Source organism: Carettochelys insculpta, chromosome 5 (assembly GCF_033958435.1).
Source record: "Carettochelys insculpta isolate YL-2023 chromosome 5, ASM3395843v1, whole genome shotgun sequence".
In the NCBI taxonomy this organism is placed as follows: Eukaryota; Metazoa; Chordata; order Testudines; family Carettochelyidae; genus Carettochelys; species Carettochelys insculpta.
In genome coordinates, this window is record NC_134141.1 from 60161677 (window position 1) to 60183297 (window position 21621).

Below are 21621 nucleotides of genomic sequence, written 5' to 3' on the forward strand. Positions count from 1 at the left end.
TATTTCTGTTGAACCATCAAACATGTAGCCACAACTTACAATTTCATTATACACTAGCCTTGGCCTACACTGCAAACTTTTGTTGGCATATTGCTCAGGGTATGAATTTTCCATGCCTCCTGAGCAATGTGATTATACCGTTCTAACTACTGATGGAAATAGTGACATGTCAATGGGAGAGCTTCTCCAGTCGACAGAGCTATTGCCTATCAGAGAGCAGGGTGTATCTGTGCCTTTGGGAGAAGCTCGCCTCCTGGAGTACAGTGTCTTCAGTAACTGGCACAGCTGTACAGTTGTAGAAAAACCCTAATTTTATGGCATGAGAGAATACTGGCGCATAGTCACAATATAAGTTCAGGTATGAAAGAAACAGTTTAAGTTTTTACATGACAGAAAATTGAATGATTTTTTTAGATAAATGTGGATCTTGATGTAAATTTGAATTAAAAAATCATATTTTGCATGAGTTCTCACAGTTACTCCCTAAAAGTCCAGTGGTCAAACATACCTGCTGATTTTTGGGTCCACAGCTTAGACACCTTGTTTTTTTGTCATCAGGCATGTTACGTATCAGCAGTTCTTGATCAATTACATTTGTGAGTAGTCAAGTTCCAGATGTCTCCTGTTGGACTCACAGAATCACATGTCACTTGTGTGGAACTACTTTGAGTGCATAAGTGGGAAGGCTGTGGGTGAAAATCTTGAAGACATGGGCTTTGAGCCCAATCTTTTAAGATGCTGAGGGTGTCCTGGCTGGTGTTGATTGCCTTTAGCTCCCAGGAGATATTTCTGTTTTTTAATTTTCTGCTGTTGTGCAGGGGAATCCTGTTAAGAACTAAATTATATCTTTCATAATGTTAATTCTAAATTTTGGGAGAAAACCACCATGAGCTGTAGCATGTCATATACATAATTTTGTATTCTGGATTACTTTTTGTATCTGTAAAAAAAGAAACATACTTAAGCTGCAATTAATGTTGTCATCGTAGAACAAGATGGCGAAGGTATTGGAGAAAGTCTTAAACTGTATGAAGCAAAAGTCAAGCAATTGGAAAAAGACTTGTTTTTCTATAAGAAAATCAGCAGAGAACTAAAGAAGAAACTGAAGGAGCTGGTGGGAGAGTCATTTCAGCAGCTGATGGCACCAACTAATGGTAGGTGTAGTCACAATAGAAACAATATGCAGCTTTTAGTAGCAACACTCTAGACACAGTCAATGAGTCTTGAGCTTTGAAATGTCTACATCTGAGCAGACTTAAGCAAATCAGTTTCTTAATTATGATAAAATATGTCCTGGAAGATTTAGTGTATTCCTTCCTTGCATTCAAATGAAAGAAGGCATTTGTTTCTAGTCTCAACAGTTTGCTATATGCTGTACCTTTTAAAATTGCATTGGACTACCATCTTGGTTTTCTGGATTCTAGCATGATTTCCATATTTTTCTCAAACAGTTGAAAATAAAAGATTTTTTAATAGCTGAAAGCTTTCAAATAATTTAGTTGACCTTGCTGCTAGATATCATAAATCTTGAGGTACCACTGGTCGCTGTTTTAGATATGTGGTGGCGTGATTCATACCACTGACTCTGAGGTAAGCGCTGGAGCTGCTTCAGTTTTTAAGCTTACCTCTTAGTTGGTTTTACTGAAGACCCAGAGGCCTTTATTGAGTAAAGAAAGGAATCTCTACTAGGTCTAATAGGCTGCAGATACCTAAGGGATCATGATTTATACAAGTAAAATAAAAAGATTAAATATAATAGTTCCTCACTTGGCTCTAGGGCAAAACCCAGTAGAGAGGGAACCAAAGGCAACTGTGCTATAAGGGAGCTTTTCAGGCCAAGGGCACCAATGTTGCTCTTTCTAGTCCATCCTGCAGTAAGATGGTAATTAGCTACTGGCCTGTACATCCCACTGACCTGTGACCAGCCAATAGCATGCCTAGTTGGGGTACCCTCTTTGTCTTTTCCTTTTGCAGTCCTGTGTAAATGGTTATCTTATATCCAGAGAACCAGATCACTGATTGATTCTAGCCTCCTTCTCACTGGCCCTCTAATTCTCTCTGAGCCTACTTCCAATGTGTCACTTTTTCCAGGCCATTCAGGGTAAGTCAAAAGGTTCCCCCTTTTGACTATATGCTGACCATGGTGCCTCCTCTCAACTGTGAGCATCTTATGGATGAATGTTTTCCCTCCAGCCCATTCAAGGTGGGATAAAGAGCCAACTGTTTCGTCACTATAGAATATTAACTGCAAACAGTAATGTTAAAGATCTAATTCTAACTGAATGTGGGAAAGACTACAGTAAAAGTTTTTAGCTTTTCAGTAAGCCTACGTTTCAGGAATAGTAAATGTCTCAAAAGTAGATCCTAGCCATGAAATTGGAGAAAAATGCATGATCTGTGCAACAACTGAATTGTTCTAAAAATGTTTTGATCAGAATGATACTAATGATACAAAGTCTAATGGTGGTTCAGTTTCATCACAGCAGTTAAATATCTCACCTTGCCTTTCATTTATTCTTGGATATGTTGTATATGTTCATGGAAAAGAATAAAATCTTTTTTTTTCTGCTGATTTTTAAATTTATTGGTCAGATTTTCCAAAAACCAGTCTAAGAAACGAACATGCACATTAGCATTGAACTGGCAGAACTGTGCATTTGTTGGCATAACTACATGTGTAATTTTATTTGTTCCTTTTGAAAATTTGACGCATTATGCATCAGTTCTTTGGATCAGTCTCATTTAGCAATTGAAATAGTGAAGAGACACGTATAAATGCCTAGACAGATGAAAGTAACAGCTCGTTAAATCTGTCATTAAATATGAGGTGATTGTTTAGCAGACTGAGACAAATGCCAACAACGTTGCATGAAAGCTTCTCTCTCTCACCAACAAAAGTTGGTCCATTAAATAATATTACTACACCCACTTTGTCAAGTATCCTGGGACTGACATAGCTTACAGCTATAGTGTAAACACCAATGTTGAATGGCTACTACTGGGGATAGCTTTCATATTTAACCCTGTTAATGCCCTGAGACTATATGTCTCAGTTAATGTTCTGCAAAAACAACTATTCCTTGACTGAGGGAGTTTCATAGGAATTGTGTCCTAACCATTTGCTTTCCGGAAAACCACCTTTTAGATAATGATGATTCTGACAGGATACCGAGTCAAGAAGCAGGAGTTTCTTCAGAATTCAAATCAATGTCCAAACTTGAAAATAGCAAACAATCAGGAAAACTGAGAGAAGCAGACAGCCCAGCAAGTGGCTTAAGGTGGTGGCAGAATGCAATCAAGCTTGAGGAAGGTGTTTCAGAGCTAGCACACAATGGAGCATATTTATCAAGTAGAACAGAAGACCAAGCAAGACTAGATGAAGTACAGCCTTCAAAATCTCATCCTCAACTATTCTCTCGTTCTCACACAAAAGAGATCATAACACAGCTTCAAGAAGCAACTCCAATAAAATTCTCTCGCCGAGAATTACGGCATATTCCTGCATCTGAACTTTCACTGAGGCGCTCCAGCACTGCAGTTAGTGTCAATTCTGTTGCTGCAGATTCCATTGAAATGTCTAGAAAATCTAATGACTTCAAGATATAGTTATTATTTGACACTTTAACAGCATATGCTCCTAAAAATGTCATATTTCCTTTATTCATACACCAGTGCTAGCAGCCACAGATAAATGAATCATTGTTCTGTAATACTGATATTCATAACACCATAGATCCTATGCATCTGTTTTACTTACGCAGTTTCAAAGAATCAGACACTTGTTATATGCACAATCACAGATTGGTGCATAATTAAATCTTTTTATTCACCATGGGGAAAAAAAAAATTCTACTCCTGGGTTTTTCAAACCACTTGAAAAGTTCCTGCATTTTTTAAAAGATAACATTAGTGAAGACTGAAGACTATTGAACCGTACAAGAATATTCTGAGACTAAGGTAATTAAACTTCTATAGTTTAGAAATATATTTAGGTCCATAGTAATTTGAAAAATGTGTAATTTTGAAAGCTTGGCTACTGGACCTTCACCCAATAATTAGCAATGACTGAATTCCCTTCACACACATTAGCAGTCTTACATAAGATATGCTTGATATCAGAATCAAGATCTACAACTGTTCCTTAAAAGGCATATATAAATATTTATATTTGTTCTCAGTATTGAATTGCTTACTTTTATGCAAGTTACATTACATGAGCCAAATGTGCTGTAAAAAACTGTTTTAAAGTATTTTTCTTTACATGAACTTTTTAAACCTCTGTGTGAAATAAGTATTCTGCCTTATTTCTGAAATTGCTGCAATTACTTATTTCACTTTTTGTATTTTTGTCTGTGGGCTTTAATATTCAACATATCTAACTTTGAAGTGTGGTGTGTGTGTGTGTACTAGTGAAATAGTAAAATATGGGACCAAAATCCAGCCTCTTAATGTAAGCCAGTATAGTGTAATACATTGTTGTTTAGTAGCAATGGTTTACACCTTTTCATTTAGAATAGCACGTGAAGCATTCTTTTAAAATCCAAATCTACTTCAGAGCAGACAGTGCACAGATCCATTGGTTTACAGCTAGTTTGTTTCATTCTGGATAATAAGTGGAATAGTGTTTTGTAAAAGCGCAGTGATCATTCCTAAGAAGCTAGCTGACTTGAAGGCAGAGGCCAAAGTTTTTGCATTTGAGTGCGACTGGCTAGGTGCCCACGTTCATATTTAAAATTAAGTAAAAGTGACCTGATTTGCACAGGTGATAAGCACCTCATAGCTCAACACTTTTGAAAATAGGCCATTTTTATGTAGGGACCTACATTTAAGCATCCATATTTTAAAACATTGTTCTGAATTATTTGCTACACTTAGCAACAGTAAATCCTTCCCGTCTGAACTGAGATTATTTACTGATATAGTTTAAAGAGTCTTATATTAAGGCCTCTAGTACACAGTACATGATCACTGAGAAAATGAGAACTTCATTTTCCCATGCTTCAAACCACTGAAGGCCTGTTTACAGAGTAAATTTTACTTTGTCCTGACATTATGAAATGATAATGCTCTCTCTAATAATATAATTTTTGCTCTTTTTCTGTATGGATTGCACAAAACTATTATAACCATATTGATGATGCATTTGGTAGCCCTGTAAATGCCTATATGATGGTATTCTTAAAAACTGGGCTTTTACTTATTGCTCTGTAGAATTGTGATATGGGGATTTGGAGGTTTGGTTTTTTTGTTTTTTGGGTTTTTAATTGGTTGTGCTGTAAGTGTACATAATTGAATATTTAGTCATGTTAAATTTTATATTAACATATTTAATATTCATAACATAATACATGTACCATAAAGTAATACATGGAAATATAATAAATGTATTAAAATGCTTAATTCCAGTTTTCTAAATCACAGTACCGTGTTAAACAGACCTGTTATAAAGACACATACTGACTCTGAGCCTTCATCATGCACCTCAAACTAGCTTGTCTGTTAGCCTGCATTTAACTAGATCTGTGTTGATTTTCCTTTGTATTTTGTAAATGAAAAAAAAATTGTCAATATGGGCTCAAAAAATAGATTAAAATGTAGAAAACAATGATTGCCCCTAGTAAGGATCACTAGATGCTCTCTGAATTTCTGTGGGATTGAATAGGAGGTTTATTTTCTTATCCAAGCATAACACGTGTTTACTTACAATGATTTTTAAAACCTGTTGCAAATCTTAAAGTTCTTCTTTGAGTGCTGTCCCTGTGGGTGCTCCACAGTAGGTGTTGTGCTTGCCTAGCACCACAGGACAGAGAATTTTCTTAGCAGCACTCAAGGGGCCTGAGCACGTGCAGTCCCAGCGCATGCCATTTGTGCCCCTAGGGATAACGCACACAGCCTTGCTCTCTCTGGTGTTCCTTCACAGCTGCCCTCGGCTGCAGTTGGAGCTCCGCTCTCTCCTCTCCCCTCAGACCCATAGATAGGGAATACATAGCCTATAGTTATAAGTTCTTTGTTTCTATACATATAGTTCTTTGTTTATAACATACTTATGTGAGTTACCAAAAAAAAAAAAAGGCAAGAAGAAAAGAACCAGAAAGAAGGAACCTCCTTCTTTCTCTTCAGTTTCCCATTCCTTGTACATAGTTGACTGAGGTGACCTGCTTAAAAAAAGAAAAGAAAAGAGAAAGAAGAGACAAAACTAAGCAGAACAACAACAAAAATGTCTCTAACACTGTTTTTAAAAAATGTTCAAAGTGCTGTGATCTCATGCCCACTGCAGATGGGCATTATGAATGTATTTGCTGCCTCAGAGAGGCTCATATTCCTCAAAAATGCTCTCATTGTAAGAGCGTAACCATAAGAGCCAGAAAGTATAGGGAGCTGAGACTAAAAATGCTCCTCTTTGATAGAGCTGTCAAGTCACTGCCAGATTCACTTTATACGCTGGGAAACATCCCTTCTGTCAGGGATGCTACCCCTTCTTCACCGGGGCCTCAGGCATGTCAGCCTTCCCCTTTATGCTCCCTGCCCAGAGTGAGCATGGGAGATAAACTGGGCACACAAAAGCCCAAGCCCGTCTCTGTTTCTAAAACTAAAAGCTGCACCTCAGTGAAACCTCGTGGTACCAGCATTGCTTGAAATGGAATCCTGGCCCTCACCAACACTGGCAGACCAAGCAGTGGCTGCTGTGCAAGGTGGGCAGCTGGCACTGTCTGATATACAGCCTTTATCAGTGCTGAAGGAGCATGTGGTGCTGTGCTCTCTCAACACTAGGAAAACAACATGATACACCAGCACAGCACAGAGCTCCCTCAGGAAACCACAGCCCTTGTTCTTTAACTAGGTCACCATTGGGGTACTGTTGCATCCCCCCAGTCCACCCTACCACCACGGGGATACTGTGAGTGGCTGCCATCACTATTACAAGACAGCAAGGTATTATCATTCACTTCTCCCCTATTATTCTGCAGATTACAGAGACTGGCCACCTAGAAGTGGTGGTCAATTTTCAAAAGCCCTTGTATCACCACATTCTTCTAGGGATAATGGATATTTTGACCACAGAAGTGCTTGTTATCTCAACATACATCCCCAAGGACAATCCATGCAGCGCATCATAATTCACACCACCATCACCAACCACATAAGCCTTACTAGTCCAGACCTTAACCACGCTGATCGCACCCTCTGCTGTGCCACAGCATCAGTCATCTATCTTGTCGGTTTCTTCTTGTCGGTTTCTTCACAATAGGAAAAACATAGAATTGCATGATACCCACCTGCTGGATGATCTTATGTCACGCTTTTCCCCTGACTCACCACCAGCTCAATCTGCCATGTCCCATGGAGAAGCACTCTCACCCATACACCAGTCTTCTCCTGATGACCCTAAACAATTCCAGGATCTGTTTAAGAGAGTGGCAACCAGCCAGGAGATTATTTTAACAGAAATACTTGAGAAGCAACACAAGCTTCTAAAATACTTACAACCACCTACAACTGCCGGAGTAGCTCTACCACTTGACAAGGCCATAATGGAGACAGCAGATGAGGTCTGGCAAAATCCTGCCATGGCCACGCCAACCAACAAATAGGCCAAGAGTAAAAAATTTGTGCCAGTGAAGAGCATGGAATTTTTGTTCTTGAACCCACAAACAAAGTCTCTGGTGATAGATGCTACCAGCTACAGAGCAAAATCATCAATGTACAAAAATAGCCTTGCAGACAAGGTGTGTAAACGCCTGAAGCTATTTGGTAGAAGGATCTATTCATTTTCTGTGCTCCAAATATGCATAGCTAATTATTTGGCACTGTTAGCCAATTATGACTTTGATAATTATTCTAAACTTTCTCAATCTCTCATCTCCCTGAAGACAAGAAACCTACTCTGAAATCTGTAGTTCAGGAAGGCCACACTGCAGCAAAAACAGCACTGCAGATGGCACTAGACTTGGCTGGTAGAGCAGCCACAGCCCTTACTGTGAGAAGATCCTCGTGGCTACAGGCCACAGGTGTTCCAAAAGAACTCCAGATAGAAGCGGAGGACTTACCATTCCATAAAGTCAAGCTATTTGCAGCAAACACAGATGAAATTTTGCACTCCAGCAAATACACTAACTGCTTTGCACACTTTCAGGATGTACACTCCCCCATTCTGTAAAAGAAGATACACACAATACCATAGATACAGGGACCAGTCATTTGCCAGGCAGTTCTAAAAATCTTATCAATATAATCAGTGCCTTTTTTTTTCCCCAGGAAAAGTGCCAGAACTCTACCCCTCCTCTGGCCCCAACCCACCACCATGCTTAACCCTCCTGCTCCCCCCTCCTTCCAACTTGCTGCAGCCTTCACCCCTCCATGGCCCTAACACGCTGAAGCCTTTAACTCTCCATGCCCCTCCACCCTCCAACCCAGGATTCATTTACATTTCAAAAGGAGCGCCACATGCTGCGGCTCCTTTGCTGGTTGCCATGTTCCCGTCTGCACAGCTCCCCCCAGCCCTCTGGCACATACAGTGCAGCAGGAGCAGGTCCCTGACCTGCCATGCTGAAAGAGCCGTGCTCAATTTAATTGGTTTACCAGCCAGCGCTGGCCATTAACCCAATTAAATTGAATCCTGCTCTTTCATAGGCAGGCAGGGAGCTTGAGGCGGAGCGGTGGCAGCAGCAGGAGCCATAAGTGGCTGCTTAAAGAGCCACATGTGGCTTAGAGCTGTCCAGCCACCTTTTTAAAAATGGCAGCCCCGAAGGAAAAAAGGTGATGCAACACCAAAGTCCTTGAACTAGCAGCTGTGCATATCAGATGGGAAGCCATCACCATGTTCCCTTATGTTGATTATGAGAGTCTCAATATACATTGGGATGACAGGGGCAATCCCGTTGGTATTTCTGCAATGGATAAAAGTAATCCCAGTTTGGTTGCTCTATTTCCTCAACTTCGTCATCTCCTGCACTTTTTACCGATTCCTCCATGCCTTCTGCCGTCAGTTCCTTGCCATGTCCCTTAATCAGCTCCGCTATCTTGCTTTTGATCATGTCTGTGAAACTTTCGCCACCCATGTGTCGAGCAACACTCAGAATCTGTTTCACTTCTGCGTCTATGGAAGAACTTGATATACATCTCTACTTTACAGCGAGTTTCACCCTGCTTGAATAATTTTTAGTCATACTGGGATGACATTTGGTGTACAAATTCTGCTCAAGGCAATTGTGTAGGTTAAAAATTAGCTTAAATCAGTAATTTGATGAGGAAGATTATTTTGTACTGTTTTCAGAGTGTTTCATATAATTCTTATTTCTCAGACACTAGACTCCAGACACTAAATTTCTGAATTAAATAAATAAATAGGCACTTTGTGGTGCCTTTTTGGTATTAATTTTCTTGATTTAATTTAAAAGACCTGTTGTTAAATCTTGACATGGGAATACTGTTCAGGCTTTCCAGACATTTCAAGATTTGATTCCTTTATTGCCAAGTTAAAAATTAGCACAGAATCTCTCACTCAAGAGCGAACCCTAAAGAAAATCTCCCAGCTGAGAACAGTTAAGGAACACAGCTAAGTCCTACATGCACAATATTAACCTTTGTCTATATTTTAAAAACTTGGGTTTGCTGGCATGAACAGCACATCTTGGCGATGTCTACACAGAAATATGTAGCTTATTGCAAAATAACACAGCTATGCACACAAGAATGCATTTCAAAATAGCATGTCTGTACACATACAGGGTGGTCCTCATTATGAGTTGCTTCGCTATAAGTCCGTTCACATATAAGTCATTAATTCAGGAAAGCAGATTCATTAAAAGTCGCACTGATCCACACTTACACCGTTTAGGGGACGGGGGACCAAAAGCCAGGAACATAGCGGAGCTTTGTGGTGGCCAGGGGGCACGCGCTGTAGTGCAGGGGCCCTGGAAGTGAGCCCTGAAGTCATGAGGAAACAGTGGCAACCTAGGAGGAGTCGGGGGGAGCTGCAGGGACAGGCACGGTGCTACAGGGATGTGGCAGGGACAGGTGGGGAGCTGCTGAGAAGCAGTGGGGAGCCACAGGGAGCTGGAGGGGAGCTGCAGGAACAGGTGAGGAGCCTGCAGGGAACTGCTGGGACAGGCAGGGAACTGCAGGGAACTGGGAGAGAACCAGTGGGGACTGGCAAAGAGCTGGCTTATCTTTTTCTATGGATTTATTTATTATGTATATATTTATTCTATTTATTTCTCTTCTATTCCTATTTATGGGTTTTTGTGGGTTATAGATACGGTGTATGTACCACACGTGCAAACTGTAGGTGTTGGGAACATATCTCCAACTGATTACATTATTACTTACGGATATTAATTCCCCTTTATAAGTCGTGTCATTATAAGTTGCATTATTTAGGAACGTAACCTGGACTTATTACGAGGACACCCTGTAGTGCCTATTTCAAAATATTGCCATTTTACGCCATTATGGCTTATTTCAAAATAGCGCTATCCCATGTCTTAACAGTACCCATTTCGAAATAGCTATTTCAAAATAGGTGTTATTCCTCCTGCACTGAATTACCAAATTCAAAATAACGCACTCACTATTTTGAATCTGTTGAAATAGCATGTATGTAGTGTAAATGCTAGCAAAGTTATTTTGAAATAATGCCTGTTATCTCAAAATAACTTTGCTGTATGGCCACAGTCCTCTAGACAAGATACAAGTGCTTGTGACAAAGTTCAACTTTTGCCAAACCATTACAGCTGCACTTACTCCTAGCAAAGTTTAGCCTGGAGCCAGGATCGTAGAGAATCTGCCTCAGCCCCAGGTCCCTGCTGCACCACCAAAGTCTCTTTTTGACTTGTTTTTCCAATCAAAAATTGGATGTCTAGAAACCCTACTAGAACCATGGTTCTGGAGAACCATGATGCTGCCCTAGCTATAAAAGATTAGGAATCACCCCTAGGGCAGAGGCTGAGAAGCCTTGTAACCCTAAGGCTGGGAGGTGTGCAACCATAACTTCCAGGAGATGATGTAGGGTGGCAATGGATGGAGGTTCTCTTTGAGAGGGGTGGAGGCACCCATTTGTCACCCTAACATGACATCCCAGTGTCATGCTGCCTGCCAGGGACCTGTATCTGAGACTTAACAGAAGGATTATCACTCATCATCTGGCCCTCTGACTACTACCCCATGCTACTCAGCCACACAGACACTAGTGGTACTCTGAGGTATCCTGAGCAGATCAAAAGTGACTACAGGGTTCTGGGAGTATATAGAGTATAGATGAGGAAATCTGGAGTGCAGGCAGTGTTCTCCTTCTAGTGAAGGGTAGGCGTCTAGACAGAGACAGGTGCATCTTGGAGGCGAATGTTTGGCTGTGAAGATGATGTTGCCAGGAGAACACGGGCTTTCTTGACCATGGGATGCTGTTCTAGGAGGAAGGGCTGATAAGCAGAGATGGGGTCCATCTATCAAGGAAGGGGAAAAGAGTATTTGGACACAGGCTGGCTAGCCTAGAGAAGAGGGCTTTAAAATATGTTCAACAGAGACAGCAGACCAAAGCCCACAAGTAAGTTATAAGCATGGAAACCTGGGAGATGGTTCAGAAATTCCAAGGAGTGGGGAAGAGAGAATGGGCTATAATACCAGGGATAAACGAGAGACCATACAGAAATGGGGTGGGAGGGAATATTGCGTGCTGCCTCAAGCACTGATTGTTTGCAGGTCGCTTGCAGCTCTGCATGACAAATCTTAGAATATTCAAGGCCAGATTGAGGAGGTATGAAACATTAGTTATTATCTTTGAAAAGTGATGGAAGATAGGGCACAGTCCAGAAGACTTGAAAAGAGCAAATATGGTGCCCATATGTGAAAAGGAAAATAAGGACCAACCAGAGTCAGCTCAACTTCTGTGTCAGGAAAGAGAATGGAGCAAATAATTATGGAATTCATTTGCAACCATCTGGAAGATAAGGTAAAGTAAACAGGTCAGGATGGCTTTGTGAAGAACAATTAATGGCAAACAAACCTGACAGCTTTCTTTCATAGGATGACAAGCCTTCTGGATAAGGGGTAAGCGGCAGATGTGGTATACCTAGACTTTACTAAAGCATATGATACACTCTTTCATTACCTTCCTATGAATAAACTAGGGAAATGCAACCTAGACGGACTACTAAAAGGTGGGTGATAACTGCTCTCAGAGAGTAGTTATCAATGGCTCACAATAATGATGGAAGGGTTTAACAAGAGGAGTTCTGTTCTACAGTGGTCAGTTTGGGGGCTGGTTCTATTCAATATCTTCATCCATGATTTAGAAAGTGGCATACAGAGTAGGCTTATAAAATCTGTGGATGACGCCAAGTTAGGAGGGGTTAAAAGTGCTTTGGAGGTTAGGATTATAATTAAAAATAATTTAAACAATCTGGATAAATAGCCTAAGGTAAATAAAATTACATTTAATCAGGACAAATGCAAAGTACACCACTTAAGAACAATCAGTTTCATGCATACAAAATTGGAAATGACTGTCTAGGAAGGAGTACTACGGAACAGGATCTAGGAATTATAGTGGACCACAAGCTAAATAAAAGTCAACAGTGTGACACTGTTGCAAAAAAACAAAAACACAACAACCAAACATTCTGGGATGTATCAACATCAGCCAGAGTTGTAAGCAAGGCAGGAGAAGTAATTTTCCTTCTCTACTCCTTTGCTGATTAAGCCTCACCTGGAATACTATGTGCAATTCTGGATGCCATGTTTCAGGAAAGATATGAACAAACTGGAGAAGGTCCAAAAAAGGGGAAAAAAACTTCAAGGTCTAGAAGATATCGAAGATCAAAAGTAGCCAAAAGCTCAAAAAGTAACAGTAAAATGTTTATGTACATCAGAAGCAGGAAGCCTGCTAAGCAACCAGTGGGGGCCATTGGATGATCAAGATGCTAAGAGAGCAATTAAAGACAATAAGGCCATTATGGAGAAACTAAATGAATTCTTTGCTTTGGTCTTCACAGCTGAGGATGTTGGAGAGACCCCCAAACCTGAACCGTTCTTTTTAGGTGACACATCTGAGGAATTGTCCGACATTGAGGTGTTGTTATAGGTCGTCTTGGAACAAATTGATAAACTTAATAGAAACAAGTCCCCAGGACCAGATAGCATTCACACAAAAGTTCTGAAAGAACTCGTGTAAAATTGCAGAACTATTAATTGTGGTTCGTAATTTTATCCTTTAAATCAGCTTGTGTACAATGGCTCTCAAGGTGATCCTGGAAATTGCAGACCTGTAAGTCTAATGTCAGTACCAGGCAAATTAATTGAAACTATAGTACCGAATAAAATTGTCAGACATGTAGACTAACATAATTTGTTGTGGCAAAGTCAACATGGTTTCTGTAAAGGGAAATCATGCCTTACTAATTTCTTTGAGGCGGTCAGTAAGTAGGTGGAAAAGGGGGAATCCAGTGGATATACAGTAACAGAGAGTAAGCCGTGCCAGTCTATACACTGACAAAACAAAAAGCAGTCAAGTAGCACTTTAAAGACTAGCAAAATAGTTTATTAGGTGAGCTTTCGTGAGACAGACCCACTTCTTCAGTCTGAAGAAGTGGGTCTGTCCCACGAAAGCTCACCTAATAAACTATTTTGCTAGTCTTTAAAGTGCTACTTGACTACTTTTTGTTTTGACAGTGGATATACAGTGTACTTAGATTTCCAAAAAACCTTTGACAAGGATTGTCTGTAAAGGCTCTTAAGTAAAATAAGCTGCCATGGGATAAAAGGGAAGGTCCTCTCATGGATTTGTAACTGGTTAAAAGACAGGAGACAAAGGATAGGAATAAATGGTAAGTTTTCAGAATGGACAGTGCTAAACATAGACCCCTAGGGTCTCTATTGGAACCGATCCTAATCAACCTATTTATAAATGAATTGGAGAAAAAAGTAAAGAGGTGGCAAAATTTGCCAATGATACTAAGCTGCTCAATATAGTAAGAACAAGACTGTGAAATACTTCAAAAAAATCTCACAAAACTAAGTGACTGGGCAAATGAAATTAAATGTTGATAAATGTAAAGAAATGCACATTGGAAAAAAAATCCAACTATACATACAAAATGATGGGGGGCAAGTTCAGCTATAACCACTCAAAAGAGAGATCATGGAGTCACTGTGAACAGTTCTCTGAAAATATCTACACAATATTCAGCAGCAGTCAAAAAAGCAAGCAGAATGCTAAAAATCATTAAAAAGGGAGAAAGGATAAGATAGGGAATATTTATTGCCTATACATAAATCCATGGCATGCCCACATCTTGAATACTGCAGACAGAGGTGGTTGCATCATCTCAAAAAAGATATATTGGCATTGGCAAAGGTTCAGAAAACAACAAAATGATTCAAAAACAACAAGAAGTCCTGTGGCACCTTTTAGAATAACAAATATTTTGGAGCATAAGCTTTCGTGGGCAAAGACCTGCTTCATCAGATGCATGAGTGGGGAGTTCCAGAGGAGGATTTAAATATATGGGCTTATGAAAAGAAGGGAGTCCAGAGTTGACAAAGTCTGTTCAGTCAGGGAGGATGTGGCCCATTATCAGTAGCTAAAGTGGAGGTGTGAACATCAAGTGTGGAGAAACTGCATTTGTAATTGGCCAGCCACTCCCAGTCTCTGTTCAATCCTTGGTTGATGGTATCAAATTTGCAAATGAATTGCAGCTCTGCAGTTTCTCTTTGGAGTCTGTTTTTGAAGTTTTTTGTTGTTGTAGGATTGCTGCTTTTACATCTGTCACCTAGTGTCCAGGGATTTGGAATGGGTGCCACATGAAGATTAAAAAGACTGGGACTTTTCACCTTAGAAAAGAGAAGACTAAGGGAGGATATAGTAAACGTCTATAAAATCATGACTGGTGTGGATAAAGTGAATAAGGAAAAATTATTTATTTGTTCCTATAATATAAGAACTGGGAGTCACCAAATGAAATTAATGGGTAACATTTAAAACTAACAAAAGGAAGTTTTTTCCTTACACAGTGCCTAATAAGCCTATTGAACTTCTTGCTAGAGGATACTGTGAAGACGAGGACTTCAACAGGGCTCAAAAAAGAATTAGATGAATTCATGGAGGTTAGGTCCATCAGTGGCTATTAGCCAGGATGAACAGGAATGGCGTCACTAGCCTCTGTTTATCAGAGGCTGGAAATGGATGACAGGCTAGGGATGACTTTGGTTACCTATTCTGTTCCCTCCTCCTGTAGTATCTGGCATTGGCCTCTGTTGGAAGACAGGATACTGGGCAAGATGGACCTTTGGTCTGACTCAGTATGGCCATTCTTATATGTTTAGTCTGAAAAAGAGAAGTCTGAGATGGAACAAGGTGACAGCTTTCAAGTAGCTAAAAGGTTATTCCAAGGAGGAGAGTAAAAAATTATGCTATTTACTGACTGATGATGGGACTTCAAGCAATGGCCTTAATCTGCAGCAAGGGAGGCTTAGGTATCAGAGCAGCTGTACAGTGATTTGAAAAATGAAATTGTTCAGAAAATTAGAGATCTGACGTTGTTTGCAAAGATGATGAGCAACAGAACTCTGAAAATGGCTATAGATATCAACAGCCAGCAGATTAAGGACATTAATACAGCCCTTGGCTTCTCTCTTGCTTGTGATGAATCAAGTGATGTAGATGATGTTAAGCAAGTTGCCCTGCTCAGCAGGTATGTGAATTCTGAAGGACTCACAGAGGAGCTTAAGTTACTGCTGCTCAAAGGCCAAACAAGGGGGAGAAGATATTTTTCAGCTGTTGTCGATAGCTTAAAAATGAAAGAAAGAAACACCAGCCACATCATCTCAGTTGCGACTGATGGGGCACCAAGTATGAAAAGAGCACACCAGGAGTTTGTTTCTCTGCTGCAGAGAACACTGGATCACAGAGATGGTGGAATCTCCATTTCTAGAGGTTTGTAAGTCCTGGCTTGACAAAGTCCTGGCTGGAATGATTTAGTTAGGGTTGATCCTGCTGCAGGCAGGGGCCTAGACTCTCTAACCTCCTGAGGTCCCTTCGAGCCCTAGGATTCTATGACGTGATATTGTTTCACTGCATAATTCAACAAGAGTGCACATTTTCACCTGAGATCACAGAAGTGATGCCCTGGTAATGGAGATTGTTTTGTTGGCAATGGCAAAAGGCTTGAATCACTGGTAGTTCTGTGCACTTCTTGAAGAGGTCAAATGTCAATATTCCAACCTTCACCAGTACAACAAGATATGGGCTGTGTCTACACTAGCTCCCAACTTCGAAGGGAACATGGTAAGTAGGGTGTCAGGAGATTACTAATAAAATGCTGCAGTGTGTATGCAGCACTTTATTAAGCTAAGTCTCCCCTGCTGCAACTTTGAAGAAGCCCAGGCACTTCGAAGTACTGGCGGGTTAGCCATGGCTACACATGAGCTGCTACTTTGAAGTTTGCCACTTTGAAGTTGCCGCGGGGGAGAATTAGCTTAATAAAGTGCTGCATATGCAGCGCAGCACTTCATTAGTAATCTCCTGACACTCTATTTACCATGCTCCCTTCAAAGGTGGGGGCTGGTGTAGACACAGTCATGGCTGGTTTCCAAGGGAAACGTGCATGCCCATTTTGCAGCCTGTCTGGAAGAAGTGAAGGTGTTAATGCAGGAAAAGGGCTGTGAATATGCAGAACTGTCAAATCCTATGTAGCCACAGAAATTTCACTTCATGGTGGACATCACCTCACATTTAAATGGTTATAACAGAAAGCAACAAGGGAAACACCGCTCTTTCGCTTTTAGAAGAGATGCTACCATTTGAGCAAAAACTACCATTTTCTGCAAGAGACATTGAGACAGGTTTGGTGTTCATTTCCCATCACTGAAGCAATTCAAAGTGGCAACAAAGTATGAGCTTAACATTGTGAACCTAAAAACTGTGATACTGAAAAAGCAAGAAGCCTTTGTGGCGTAATTTCAGGAATTTAGAAAGGAAAAGGCAACCATGTCATTTGTGTTGAAACCTCTTCAAGCTGATACCTCTGCACTCAACTTTTCAACATTTACAGGAGTGGCTCAAGCAGAACTGCAACTGGAACTGTCAAGGACTTATAGACTTCTAAATTCAGAGGTTTGGTGACAAAATTCAAAGATCTAGAAAAGCAGAAATCTATGCTGGCACTTCAACACAAACAGACTGACATGCTTGATCCTAAAAAACAAGACCAAACTGTGCCTGAAGTTTAGAATTCTTTACCAGATGCCTATAGTAACATGAAGAGAGATACTTTTGGTATCCTGTCCATCTTTGGATATATTTACCTGTGCAAATGTTTTCAAATATGAATTTCATAAAAAGCAAACTGAGAAGCCAGCTGAATGATGAAAAGTATATAGTCCCTACTTGAAAAGGAAAATGACAGCCTACTCTCCAAATATAGAACAACTCTCCAAAGAAACTCAGCAGCAAAAATCACACTTGAATATTGGTAAACTGAAAACTAACAGTATATTTAGGATGCTGAAAATAATTAAATGTCCCATTTTATTGATAAGAACTCACATTAGTAGTGTGCATTTTTTAAAATACTTAGTTGAAAACTTGTTATAAGTATACTTAAGATACTAAAATAATTAAATGCCGTTTCACTGATATGAATTCACATTAACAGTGTATTTGGTTGAAACCATGTAACTGTTGTCTCTATATGCTTATTGTAAAGAGATGATGTCTGGCATCCTTGAGAGAGAGCGGGGGTTCAGGAATGAAAGTTAGGAAGACAGTGGTATAAACACACACATGTAAAGTGTGAGGAGGCAGAGTATGTTGAAAGTTTGAACATCCTGCAGTAAACATGTATCACATTACAAATCATTGCATGTGTGCTGTTCTTAAAATAGGGGTCACAAGAAGTACGGTTTGATGTTACTTATTAAGGACCTTCTCATATTCAGACGCATTGTGGCTCTTAAATTATTGAAGTTTTTACTGATTTTGAACAAATGGCTCCTTGTGCTATTTTGGTTGTTAACCCCTGGGTTAGCCATTCAGAAAGACTTTGTCAGGGTGGTTAAACATAGGAATAAATTGCCCAAGGAGGCTGTAGAATCCCCATCACTGGAGATTTTTAAGAGCATGTTAGACAAACACCTGCCACACTTGGTCTCAGTGGTGCTTGGTCCTGCTATGTGTACAGGGGACTGGACTCGATGACCTCTGGAAGTTCCTTCCTGGTCTCTGATTCAATGGAGCCACTACTGTCATAACAAAAACACAGGGAGCAGGAGGACCTCAAGGTAATAACACATTAGGGCAAATAAAAACTAAAAAGGGAATAAGGGTGAAAACCATAACATCACACAGCAAGTGGGGTGGCTGTGAAAGCCAGGGACAATTTTGCCTTCCCCCAACCAAAGCAGAATCCAAGCTAGGAAACCAGCATGGTGGGCTCTGCAAGAGCTCTGCCCAAGCTGCCTCTATGGAAGGCAAAGTGCCCCTCTCAGCTGCTACCGAGACTCATCACTGGGCTGTAGTGGCCAAGCAGGAATTCCCTCGCTGGCAGCAGGGCTGGCTGGGGAATGAGTCAGGCCCATGGCACAGGCTGGCTGCAATTTCCCACTCAGCCCCCTGCCACTATTGGCTGTGTCTACACTAGCCAAAAACTTCAAAATGGCCATGCAATGGCCATTTCAAAGTTTACTAATGAAGCGCTGAAATACATATTCAGCGCCTCATTAGCCTGCGGTCGGCCACAGCACTTCGAAATTGACTCAGCTCGTCCAGACGGGGCTCCTTTTTGAAAGCACCCCGGCTACTTTGAAGTCTCCCTTATTCCTATGAGCAGATGGGAATAAGGGGACTTCAAAGTAGCCGGGGTCCTTTCGAAAAGGAGCCCCCTCTGGACGAGCGGCGTCAATTTCGAAGTGCCGTGGCTGCCCGCATGCTAATGAGGTGCTGAATATGTATTTCAGCGCTTCATTAGTAAACTTCGAAATGGCCATTTGCATGACCATTTCGAAGTTTTTGGCTAGTGTAGACATAGCCATTGTCTTCTAGCAATGAGTGGGGGTGGGAGGGAGGAGTGGAGTGGGAGTCTGAGCTAGCCTGCCCCAGCCTGTGCATAGCGGGAAGTTATACACCAAAGACAGGTTGCCTTAATCTTTCTTCCTCACCATGTGTTTGCCAAGTGGCTTCAGCCCAGGGGTCAGCAACCTGTGGCTCCAGAGCCACATGCAACTCTTTAAGGAATTATTTGCATCTCCAGACCCTGCTGCCACTGATTCCTCTACAGCTCCTGGCCCTGCTGCTCCTGAAACAGTAGAACTAAACTCAAGTTAGTTTAACAGCTGTTAGTATGACAGTAGGGATACAGCTGTTAAACCAACTTGAGTTTTGTTCTATTATTTCACCAGTGACAGGGGAAAGAGCTGCGGAGGACTCAGGGGTGACAGTTTCAAGAGCTGCACTGACTCCATCCAGGCCACAGGAGTGAGCAGGGTGGGGGAACTAGAAGAGGACAGTTCTATGTCCTCCTTCCCTGGTCCAGCTGCATCTTCCACCTTGTCTAGTTGTGGCCAGCTCCCTCCCTACCTCCAGTTCACGTCAGTGGATCCAGGGCTGAGAGGGGAGGTAAAGTGGGTGTTGGGGTGGGACAGGGGGGGACGGAGAAGTAATTGGCCCCTGTGCCATGGGTGACAAATACTACCGAGACAAGGCCCAGCTGCACAAGTCGCCTCAGAGAGGCTCCCCGCTCCAACGGCAGTGCAAAGGGCAGGGAAGAGGCAGGGCACGCTGCTGCCTGACAGGCGGGCGGGGAGCTGGTGCCCTGTCTCGCCCTGACCAGCAGCTGCATCCATGCACCATCTCCGCCGTTGCTGGGAGCATGGGAACTCAGGCTGCATCGAACCAGTTCCTGGGACACCGAGCGGGACCAGCGCTTCGGCTCCGGCTGAGAGCGGGCGTGACGTTGGTTGCCACCTGCAGGGAAATTGTGGCTCAGCGCCTCGGGCGGATGCCGACGTTGCTCCTTCCCGCCTCCGCCTATCCCCGGGAGCAGCACTTCCTCGCCCTCACGTGCTCTCCAAGCCGGGGGTGAAAGTAACTTAACTTTCCAACCGCTACAAATCGCTGCGTGCGCTGCCCGGCTATTACAACAGGTTCCCGACCGCTCGCTTTGACTCGGGACTGTCTCCGAGTCACGCGCCTTGCGGCTCCTGAAGGAGCGAGCTCGCGACCCCATTTGAAAAACCGGCTCTTCCCGCTACCGGGGCCGCAGCGCCCTGCCTCAGCCCTACGCCGACTCACCAGGCGCTTTGACCCCGCCCGCTCTCCGTACCCGCGCTAGACGGCTACCTTCAGCCAGCGCTCGGACGGACCTGCGTCACCATAGCCTTTCTAAGGCGCACGCGCTGCCGCGGCTGACCCAGCCAATCAGCAGACGGAGTAAATAAACAAGCCCGCGAGCGAGCAAGGCGCTCCCTCCCCTTGCCACAGCGGCGAGAGCCTCTTCCCAACTGGCTGGCCCAGGTCTCCCGAGAGCCGCTGTAACCGCCTAGCAGATAGTAGTGGTACTGCCAGCTCCTCCGCTGCTGGGGACAGAGCCGTCCTGGAGAAGGAGTGAGTGCTGCGGCCCCACACTATGTCCATCCGCCGGCCTCTGCGGGCCCTTGGGGATCTCCAGCCGCCCCTTCCTTCCCCCGCGCCCCACCCCGGGGCCGCTTCTCTACCGTGGAAGATGAGTATCCCGCCGCCCCTTCCTTCCCCCGCGCCCCACCCCGGGGCCGCTTCTCTACCGTGGAAGATGAGTATCCCGCCGCCCCTCACACGTTCCAGCCTGCCGCGGGACGGATCGATGGGACGCTGCCCGAGTGGGGCCTGTTGCATGGAGCGCTGCTGGCGAAGGAGCCGTGGTCGGCGGCCGTGGCGCACGCCGCGCTCCTCTCTCTGGGCCGCGGGAGTGCCCGGCTCGGACGCCGAGTGTTGCTCCTCTCGGGCGGGGCTCGCGGCTTCCAGCCGCTCTAAGTGCGGGCCGGGGGCAGCTGCCGCCGGGAGAGCTCTGGGCGGTCACGACCCGCTTCTTCCCTTCTCCCTCCCCCCAGCCGCTTGAGACGAGCCGGGCCTGGCGCGGGGCGGGGGATGTTGTCTGCTAGCGCAGGCGGCTCTGTGTGGCCATTAACCGTCCCGCGTCCGCGCGGGGGGTCCCCTTGGGACGCGCCCTGGGCTCGGCCTCCGCTGGCCCCTGTCTCTGCTTCCCCCTTCTTGAGAACGGAGACTTTCTTGTCTGCTTTTCGGCGCGCACAGCTCGTTCTGTGCTGCCTGATAGCTGCTTGGCCAAGCTCCGCCTGTAACGCTGGGCCCCAGCATCTGTCAGATGGGCTCCTGGTGCGCACGGCTTGGTAATGTACCCGGTGTGCAGCTCCGCCGTCCCCCGTTTGAGGGCTTTTCCCAGAGCTTGAGCCAAGTCCCTTTAGATTTGCCTGGGACTATTGAAGATAGGGAAGTACTTTCCAATTTTTTTTCCTTTAAACAAATCTACCTTTTTGCACAAGAATATGAGGAAGAATTGGTAATGTTTGGATCTTGAGCTTTTGCTTTGTCGTGACATTCAAAATTAATGCCTCGGCTTGACTGGCTACAATAGCTTA

At 43.1% G+C, this 21621-nt stretch overlaps 2 protein-coding genes and 1 long non-coding RNA gene across 9 annotated transcripts in view; 2 read left to right on the forward strand and 1 right to left on the reverse strand.

The window, feature by feature from the left end:
* The window catches only part of KIF27 (kinesin family member 27), a 66505-nt gene extending 62881 nt beyond the window's left edge, over positions 1-3624 (forward strand). For both annotated transcript variants that reach the window (XM_074995176.1, XM_074995177.1), the window contains 2 exons: positions 990-1154; positions 3146-3624. In XM_074995176.1, coding sequence (XP_074851277.1) covers positions 990-1154; positions 3146-3606 — 626 coding nt within the window. In that variant the 3' untranslated portion in view covers positions 3607-3624. The remainder of the gene's footprint in view (positions 1-989; positions 1155-3145) is intronic.
* Positions 3-20722, reverse strand: LOC142013591 (uncharacterized). 3 transcript variants are annotated; one of them, XR_012645722.1, is made up of 5 exons: positions 20330-20400; positions 8049-8152; positions 7278-7403; positions 5705-6155; positions 3-940 (listed from the first exon to the last, which is right to left on the reverse strand). It is a non-coding gene; the product is annotated as an uncharacterized LOC142013591 (long non-coding RNA). The 3 variants fall into 3 exon arrangements; XR_012645721.1 differs by lacking the exons at positions 3-940; positions 20330-20400 and adding an exon at positions 20704-20722 and having other exon boundaries at positions 6025-6155; XR_012645720.1 differs by lacking the exon at positions 3-940 and having other exon boundaries at positions 6025-6155; positions 20282-20346.
* Positions 20446-21621, forward strand: part of GKAP1 (G kinase anchoring protein 1) — an 82221-nt gene continuing 81045 nt past the window's right edge. The window contains exon 1 of one of the 4 annotated variants that reach the window (XM_074995181.1): positions 20446-20593. The gene's annotated coding sequence lies outside the window, so the exon portion shown is untranslated. The other 3 variants (XM_074995184.1, XM_074995179.1, XM_074995182.1) reach the window with 3 other exon arrangements.